General features: G+C 49.6%; 3 protein-coding genes across 5 annotated transcripts in view; all 3 read left to right on the top strand.

Moving 5' to 3' along the window:
* Positions 1–501: 501 nt before the first annotated feature.
* mocs2 (molybdenum cofactor synthesis 2) lies at positions 502–2266 on the top strand. Of its 2 annotated transcripts, none has more exons than XM_016666371.1 (3): positions 502–710; positions 1946–2047; positions 2116–2266. In XM_016666371.1, the coding sequence occupies exons 1-3, from the start codon at positions 517–519 to the stop codon at positions 2240–2242; spliced, it is 423 nt and encodes a 140-aa protein (XP_016521857.1). In that variant the 5' UTR covers positions 502–516; the 3' UTR covers positions 2243–2266. The 2 variants fall into 2 exon arrangements, with proteins under 2 accessions (XP_016521857.1, XP_007542689.1); XM_007542627.2 differs by having other exon boundaries at positions 639–750; positions 1923–2047.
* Positions 2251–3399, top strand: LOC103131069 (molybdopterin synthase catalytic subunit). Its single transcript, XM_007542628.2, has 4 exons — positions 2251–2385; positions 2559–2715; positions 2783–2906; positions 3027–3399. The coding sequence occupies exons 1-4, from the start codon at positions 2274–2276 to the stop codon at positions 3105–3107; spliced, it is 474 nt and encodes a 157-aa protein (XP_007542690.1). The 5' UTR covers positions 2251–2273; the 3' UTR covers positions 3108–3399.
* A 1855-nt stretch (positions 3400–5254) lies between these two features.
* Positions 5255–8277, top strand: part of ugcg (UDP-glucose ceramide glucosyltransferase) — an 8324-nt gene continuing 5301 nt past the window's right edge. For both annotated transcript variants that reach the window (XR_001660482.1, XM_007542622.2), the window contains exons 1-3: positions 5255–5352; positions 6954–7098; positions 7414–7516. Coding sequence is in view for 1 of the 2 variants with exons in the window: in XM_007542622.2 (XP_007542684.1) it covers positions 5255–5352; positions 6954–7098; positions 7414–7516 (346 nt within the window). In the remaining variant the exon portion in view is untranslated. The remainder of the gene's footprint in view (positions 5353–6953; positions 7099–7413; positions 7517–8277) is intronic.

Raw genomic sequence — 8277 nt, 5'->3', positions numbered from 1 at the left:
GATTTTAAATATATGTTAAATATATTTAAAATATATTTTATATTCACACTTGGGTAAATATATATTTTGTTCACTTAAAGTATACTTTTATTTAATATATTTATTAAAAGTGTATTTTGGTCCAATTATGTTTAAGTGTGTTTAAAGTTCTAATTCTGAAATTGGTACAAGTATACTTTTAGTATACTTCAGGTATATTTACACTAGAACACTTAATATTTAGTATACTTAAAATGTACTTTCACAAATGTAAGTATGTTTGAAATATACTAAAGTATACTTGTTTATCTTTTTTTCACCTGGGGTGGTATTTGATTTCCTGGTTTTGTTTCCAATCCCGGTTCAGGAACGTTCCAGCCGGTGGGACATGTTCACACCCGCCTGGTTTCTGTTTCTGTTTTGTTTTTTCCTCTTCCTCTTTGGTGTTTCCTTTGGTTTAAACACCAAAGGAAACCTGATTTATCATTCAGCTTTAAATCTACACCCGGAGGCCCACATCCCTGTGCTGCCACCACCATGCAGCCCTCTCCAAAACGCCTCCCTCCCTCCGCAGTGACTCCGCCCTGCAGAGGTAACGATTGGTCCAGGAGGCCGACAACAGACTGCAGTCCACCAGGTGGCGACACTTGCTCGGTGTGTTGGGCTTTAGGGAGCAGAAGAAGAATCGGGAGGAGTAAAACAGTAACTGGCGTCGGTCAGAGTTTGCCCAGGTGAGTTCTGTCCGCTGCAGGAGGATTCATGTCTGCGCAGGTGAGTTTGTTGCAGCTGTTTTCATCTCTACCAGACTCCTCTGACTTTCTGTCTGATTCTAGCCGACGTTTAACGGCTTAGATAACTGAAGCCTCCTCAAATATCGGTATGAATGGAAGCGATAAAAGGTTTTTTACTGCGGACTCATCGCGCCAAACTGAAGCCAGACTCCATATTAGTGAGGTCAGATCCTCTGCTCGTGTGTTTGTTTCGGTCAGATGCAGAAATATGTAAATCCTCAGATTTCCTAACGGAGTTCTGGAGCGGACCCGCAGGACAAGCAAGAGACCTCAGAGTCCGCCGTGTGAGGAGCGAATCGGGTCATAGGTCACATGCTGCATGTGGGGCGGGGCTCTGTGAGGACCCCAGGGGCGAAAAACAATCGGAACCTCCCGGTCCAAATTCAATCAGAATTTTAGGGTTATTAATTTTATGGCTGGAACTGAATTTATTTATCAGCCGTTTCTGCAGCCAAGAGAACCAGAGTCGTGTCCTTCTCCAAATCTGCTGTGACCGATGAAATCCTGTCTCTAACCTCGGATCAGCCGATATTAAAACTCTAGTTGTTCATGTGGCAGAGAACGGAGGTTCTACTGTTCTTCTGAACACGATGAAACCTGAAGGTGTTTCGGTGTCCCAGCAGCAGGACCTGAAGCACTCTGCAGGCTGATGGGTCCAGCTGCAGCACAGTGGCCTGCCTGCATCGACACCTGCAGGATCTTCTCTAACAAACATGAACCTGGACGGAACCCACCGCACATCAGGAACCAGAAACATCAGCTGGAGACGGAGCGGTCCCTGCTCCAGAACCAGAACCAAACGTAGAGAAGCAGCATTCAGCTTCTATGCACCACAGATCTGGAACAAACTAACAGAAAACTGAAAAACAGCCGAAACACTGAGCTCCTTTACATCCAGACTAAGATCTGATCAGAGCTGCTTTTGAAACATTAATCAATAATCTGATCAATAATCTGATGCATCGATCAGATTAAGTGTTGCTGAAATGTCTTATAGAAATAATGTTGATAAAAATTTTTAACCAGTTAGTTTCTGGGTTTATTCTGTGGTCAGATGCTAAAGGTCGTCACTATGGCAACTGACTGCTCAGAGCCTGTTTACCAGCTGGTTGGTGGGAAGTTGAGTGGAAGGAAAAACTGTCTCTTCCTCAGGTGACCGTGCTGTACTTCGCTAGGAGCGCCGAGCTGACCGAACTGAGGGAGGAGGAGTTAGTTGCCGTGCCAACGCCAATCAGCAGCGGGGACCTGTGGGCTCTGTTGCTACGGAAACAGCCCAGGTAGGCGCGCTCAGAGCAGCGATCAGGTGGCGGCGCGACGCGCTGACGGCGACTCGTCGTCTCTGCAGGCTGGTGGCGCTGCAGGGCCGTGTGGTGCTGGCTGTACGCCAACGGTACGTCGCCATCGGCAACCAGCAGCTGAGCCTGCAGGACGGCGACGAGGTGGCCGTGGTGCCGCCGCTGAGCGGAGGGTAGAACAGAACCAGAACCGGACCGATCTCTACACATGGCGGAGCCACCCAGGGACATCTTCAGGCTGAGCCGTGATTGGCTGTCGGTGCAGGAAGTGGTGGACTCGGTCAGCAGCAGCCGCTGCGGCGCCGTCTCTGTGTTTATAGGTACGACCTTCATCATCCTCCTCTTCCTCTTCCTCAGGGCGGGCCTTCAGTTCTGATCAACCAATCGGATCAATGCCAACTGATCTGGAACCAGACCCTAACCTGGTGACAGCTGCTCCGCTGCCCCCTGTGGGCGGCCGGCTGTCGGTGCTGCTGACCCGTTTCCTGTGCAGGTGCGACCCGGGAGGACCAGGTGGAGGGCAGGAAGGTGATTGGTCTGCAGTATGAGGCGTACGAGGCCATGGTCCAATCAGAGCTGAGCCGTCTGGCGGCGGCCCTGAGGGCCCGCTGGCCCTCGCTGCTGCACATCTGCATCCACCACCGCCTGGGGTGAGGCTCCGCCCACCGCGCTGTGATGTCATCGCCGCCAAGCCTGACCCTTCTCTTCCTCCCTCAGGTGGGTGAAGGTGGGTGAGGCCAGTGTCGTCATGGCGATCTCCTCTCCACACCGCCAGGACGGCCAGGAGGCCATTCAGCACGCCGTCACCCAGCTGAAGGCCAGCGCCCCCATCTGGAAGAAGGTGGGAACCGGGCCGGCACCAGGCCAGGACCGGGCCGGCACCAGGCCCAATACTGACCACTTATCTCTCATCCTGACTTCTGACTGGTTCTGGTTGGTTCTGATTGGTTCTGATCCACAGGAGGTCTACAACACCCAGGAGTCGTCCTGGAAGGAGAACTCAGAGTGCAGCTGGTCACAGAGGGGAGGAGCTTCTGACTGACCCCTGACTGACCTCAGAATGACCTGTGACCCCAGATTAGCACCTGGTGGGCAGGTGTTCTATTCTAACTGTATAGTTAAAGTAAAAGCTCAGCTCATCCTTATCTGAGTTTCTGGATCAAGTGGCACTCTGTCCTCATAGAGGATCTTTGATACGCTAAGAGTTCTCACTCCTCCTGGTTTTTGTCCTCATTAAGTATTCACACCTGGGCTCCAGGTTCCCTCTGCTGCTCCATATATGGTCGTGGCTTCCTGATGTGTTCAAGTTGCACCAATAAAAACGCAGATTCTCATTTTTTCTGTTTTAGTTTTTAATAAGAAACAGGAAAATGTTTCATATCGACGCAACAAAGAAAGTTTAAAGAGGAAAAACTGAAACATCCTGATGTTTGGATCGTTCTGGTTCTGGTTCTGAATCAACCGGACCGACTACGATCCAAAGAACCTGAGCAGAACCCAGAGGCTGAACCGGGTCCAAACCGGGCCGGGTCATCTCCAACTCCCTCATGACGTTCGGACAGGAAGTTCTGCTGCAGGTCGGGGCATGGGACAGGAAGTGATGTCATCATACCACAGAAACTGAGTCATGGTGACCATCCTGAAGCTGGAATCTGAGCAGAACCTGGGACTGGAACCAGAACCAGTCGGTTCTGGTGGTAGTACCTCAGCCTGGTTCTGGTTCTGGTCAGAAAAACAGAACCAGGTTCTACTGAGATCCTCACACTGATTTCAATCTGATCCAGTTGGTTCTGATCTGGTCTATTGGACCTGATGAGGCCCTGTTCTCTGCTCCAGACCAGCTAGTGGTTCTGTTGGGCACAGCTTCCTGGACGGAACCAGACAGATCAAAACGGGTCGCACCAGAACCGCAGGAGCGGGTCGGACTCCCTCCACAGGAAGTCCAGACTGGGAATCATGACTCAGCCAAGCAGCCGGTCCAAAAGGTTCTGGTTCTGAATCAACAGCTGGGCCCACAGGGACCACCCAGTCTTGACCTGTGACCTCTGATCAGAACCAGCACTGGGAACCGGATCACTATGATGATGGACCGGCAACCAGGAAGTGACCTTCATGACCTTGGGGTCATGAAGGTCACGACCCCAATGTCACTTTCTGTTTGGTTTGCTGGACTCAATCTTGCTAACTGGATTGAGTCCAGTTAGCTGGAACAGAACCAGAACCCAACCAGAACTCCTGATGAACCAGCAAGTACTGAGGTTTTGCTGCTGGTTCTGGTCCCACTGAGCCTCTCTGGGTGGGGAGGTTCTGGGTCGGTTTCAGGTGTTGAAACGTTTGTTTCCGGTCTGAGTCATTCAGTCTGACTCACCTGTGGATGCGATGTTTCCATGTTGCGTTCATGGCCCTCAGGTAAACTCACCTGTTCCATGATGCGTTCAGGGCCTCCAGATGTTTGATTGGGGCAGACAGTGTGAGCTTTAAGCTAATGTTAGTAACTGTAAATATAAAACTATTAATTTCTAAGTTATTCTGTTCTGTTATATTTACTGTATATTTTAGATAATTATTCATAATTGTTAATTCTAAGAATTTATATTTGGATTATTATTGATTCAGAATCAGGTTTGTTCTGTTAATGTGGATGAGAACTAAAATAAATATATTTAACTTCACTACAGTAAACTGGTCAGGTCTGACTTCAGCTAATTTAATCTAAATTCTGCTTAACTAAGCTAAAATAAAATAAACCACATTTAACTAAACCCAAACCGACCTGCAGAGAATCAAAAAGACGCTTTTATTATTAAATGCTGCATTTTATTTTGAAAAACGGAAACGCCGTACCTTTCGGCAGCTTCCGTCGTCTCAACCCCAGTTGGTCAGCTGACCGTCGGTCGGTCTGCTGACTGTCAAACAACCGAAACCAACTGAGCCGGGACTCGGAATCTCCTGGGCTTCCAGAACCGTTTGGACCCGCGGATACGCATCCTGAGAGTCCCGCCTAGTGGAGCTCCAAACCCCGCACTGGTTCCTGTTCCCTGTACCCGGCAGGAGGCCCGATCTCCGGCCTGAACACACCCGCCTCTTCCCCCCGTTGTTTCCGCTGTGAGGCCGGTCAGCTGGTCGCTGTCCGACCGGAGCCAGAGCGACCCGAGGCGGTCTGCCAACCCCGCGTCGCCCCGGAGCAGCATGGCCCCGCTGGATGTGGCCCTGCAGGGCTTCTCGGTGTTCGGCCTGGTTCTGTTCGCGGTTCTGTGGCTCATGCACTTCATGTCCATCATCTATGTGTGAGTAACCGCTCAGCTAACAGCTAGCTGCTAGTAACTGCTGCGGATAAATTAAATGTTCGGGGGACTGCTGAGCGTTCATTACCGAACCCGGGTCAGAACCACCCGCCCCGGTAAGCTGGGCGGGCCCCCGGGGATCTGTGGCTCCTACCAGCGGCGTCAGGGACTGAGTCGAGCTTAAATCGGTTCTGTTGGGTGTTCAGATTGGGCTTAAATCAGTTCGTTCCGGTTACATTTGGCGAGCTTCCTACTTAGCACCAGCGAACCTCATTTTGAAAAGCAGATGTTTGTTTTGGTTCCTGCTCAGCCGTTGGTGTCAGTTTGTAATCAAGACTTAATTACTCATCTATTACGTCATCATTCTGCGGTTCGGTGCCGGGCTTTCTGAACAGATTTGATGCTTATTGCGCAAAACTGCAGAGGTGGAGATTACCGGAGCAGAGTCATGATGAGTCGGTGACGGTGGGTTGTCCTCTGGACCGAACCTGGTCTGGAGAACCTGGTGGTTCTGATTGGATCTTTTCTGGACTTTAGCTCATTATTATCCAGGCTGAATGGTTGATGTCTGGCCCATTATCCCCTCTGGTTCCGGATGCTGAGCAGCTGGAAGGAGTTTTGTTCTGAGTTTCTACCTGCAGACAGTTGCTATTATGTGTATCCATGGCTATCCATGGCAACAAGGTATTGAGTATCTCCATGGATACAGAGAGAAGGGGGGAGGGTCACTTCCCCTACTCCAGCCTCAGCAGCAGCTGATGACGTCATTGAGCCGTTAGCATGTCAGAAGAGTCTTTAGAGTCGTTGCAGTACTGACTGCTACTGGAGATCCTCCCACAGCAACATTTCACCAGGTGTTTCTGAGGCACCAGAGCAGGTGGTCTGATCACCATGGCAACGTGTTTACCTGCAGGAAGCTGAGAGAGCAACCTGGCAGAACTACTTCCTTCATTACTTCCTGCTGTTTCAGTCTTCCCTCCCCCCGGCTCCACATTCCTTTAAGGTTTAAGGAGGTCAGAGGTCGACAAAGCCTCAGGAGCACAAGGAGAACGGCGGCTCCAGCAGGTGGCGCTCTTCTCCCCCAGCTGGAGGAAGTGAAGCATCCAGCTTCCTGTTGAAGGTCATCTGTCGGCTGAGATCCAGACCGACCCAGTAGAACCTGTTCTGGTGGTTCTGAACAGCATGCTAGTGGTGGGACTGGAACCATGCAGGACTTTCAGTCCGAAGTCGTTCTGATCTGCAAGTTCTGATCATTTCATTCAGCTTCTTTAGAAATTAGCATTAGCTGGTACATGTTAGCATTAAGATGCTATTCCAGGCTAGCATAGCTTCACTGGTAGCTAGGCTAACTCCTTTTAGCACAACTTGAACACAGCAGTCGTGTTTTCCAGCGTCCAATCAGATCGATTAGAAACACAAACTAACCGAGAGAAGCTGCTGTTAGCGGCTGTAGCTGTGCGTCCGATTTACAGGCGTACCAGAAACACACAAATACAAAGGTTCCTGCTCAGGAATGTGAATATTTAGCAAAAAAAAAAACCCGTCTGTGGACCAGGTGTTGTTAATGTGAAACCTATTGTTGACCCCTGACCTCTGTGTTCCAGGCGTCTCCATCTCCATAGGAAGAGGTCAGAGGTCAAGCAGCCATTTGCTCAGGTCCTGGGCGTTTCTCTGCTGAAGCCGCTGAAGGGCGTCGACCCCAACCTGATCTCCAACCTGGAGACCTTCTTCACCTTGGATTATCCCAAGGTCAGCGCCTGACCCCCACCTGACCCCCACACTAACCTCACCCCACCCCACCACCAGGTGGCTGCTTAGGATTGAACAAAATAGTTCAGTTCAGAACAGTTTAGACTTCAACTGAACTGTTCATGGTTCCTCCAAACTGAACTAACAGGAAGTCAGCATTTGGTGTTTCCTGTTTTCTTGCTGGTGAGGAAGTTCCTGAACCGGCGTCAGAACTTCCTGGACGGAACCAGCTGGAGTCCTTCTTAACGAGGAGCCTTAACGAGCTGGCTCTGGTTCTCAGGTGTGTGTGTGTGTGTGTGTGTGTGTGTGTTTCAGTACGAGATCCTGCTGTGTGTCCAGGACCAGGACGACCCAGCTGTGGACGTCTGCAAGAAGCTGCTAGGAAAGTATCCCAACGTCGACGCTGGGCTGTTCATCGGTGAGTCTAGAGGCTCCGCCTCCATGAAGGCCGGTTATGTCAAAGCGCGGCGACGAGGCCTGTCCCGACTCAAAGACTCGTTCAAACGCGGCCTTCTTGTCCCCAGATGGGTCTGGTGTACCCACCGTTTCCCATGATTCATTGCGGGTCCATAGTAATTCCAATGTAATTCCATGTGGGGATGTCTGCTGCCGCTGCGCTCACAGCCAGCTGCCCTCGCTCATGTTGCTGGTTCATTGTTATTAAAACTCCCAGTTTCACCAGAGAGTGGAAGTTAAACACCGACATTCAGACAGATAAAATCTAGTTGTAAAATGTTTGGTTTACTAAAATATTTAATTTATTCCTCATCAAATCGGTTTGATTGGTTAAAGTTAAGCCTTCAAACACAATAGTTTTATTTAACTGTAATGTCTTGCCTGCAATCTGGATAGCATTATATTTGAAAATGAATAATTTGCTTCTATTCATCCCTGGTAGAAACGTGCAACACGTTAGAACATTTTAGAATCAAACAGATTTATTTTTTACTATTAACATCTTTTACTGTAAAGGTAAAGAATGACACAGAAATCAGGAGAAATCATGACTAAAAAACAAACTTTGGCACCATTGTTTTTTTCTTCGCCGAGTTATGCTGAGGTGGGCGGGGACCAGTGATGTGCAGTGAGGGGAGGCAGGTGAGGCAGAGCCCCAGCAATAATATATGATAAGGTCATTTATCATATTGGGTGCATATTGCTATATGCACCCTGTGCTTT

This window comes from Poecilia formosa, unplaced genomic scaffold (assembly GCF_000485575.1).
Source record: "Poecilia formosa unplaced genomic scaffold, Poecilia_formosa-5.1.2 Scaffold715, whole genome shotgun sequence".
Lineage (NCBI taxonomy): Eukaryota > Metazoa > Chordata > Actinopteri > Cyprinodontiformes > Poeciliidae > Poecilia > Poecilia formosa.
Note: the sequence above shows the minus strand (reverse complement) of the source record. Positions and strands in the feature narration are given on the sequence as shown.

What these genes read in the sequence shown, in the direction of transcription:
- LOC103131069 (XM_007542628.2), top strand. Translation starts at nt 2,274, where the DNA reads ATGGCGGAGCCACCCAGGGACATCTTCAGGCTGAGCCGTGATTGGCTG. An exon ending in CGCCGTCTCTGTGTTTATAG is followed by an intron (nt 2,386 to 2,558) that starts GTACGACCTTCA and finishes TTTCCTGTGCAG; the next exon opens with GTGCGACCCGGGAGGACCAG. An exon ending in TGCATCCACCACCGCCTGGG is followed by an intron (nt 2,716 to 2,782) that starts GTGAGGCTCCGC and finishes TTCCTCCCTCAG; the next exon opens with GTGGGTGAAGGTGGGTGAGG.
- mocs2 (XM_016666371.1), top strand. Translation starts at nt 517, where the DNA reads ATGCAGCCCTCTCCAAAACGCCTCCCTCCCTCCGCAGTGACTCCGCCC. An exon ending in GTCGGTCAGAGTTTGCCCAG is followed by an intron (nt 711 to 1,945) that starts GTGAGTTCTGTC and finishes GTACTTCGCTAG; the next exon opens with GAGCGCCGAGCTGACCGAAC. An exon ending in TTGCTACGGAAACAGCCCAG is followed by an intron (nt 2,048 to 2,115) that starts GTAGGCGCGCTC and finishes TCGTCTCTGCAG; the next exon opens with GCTGGTGGCGCTGCAGGGCC.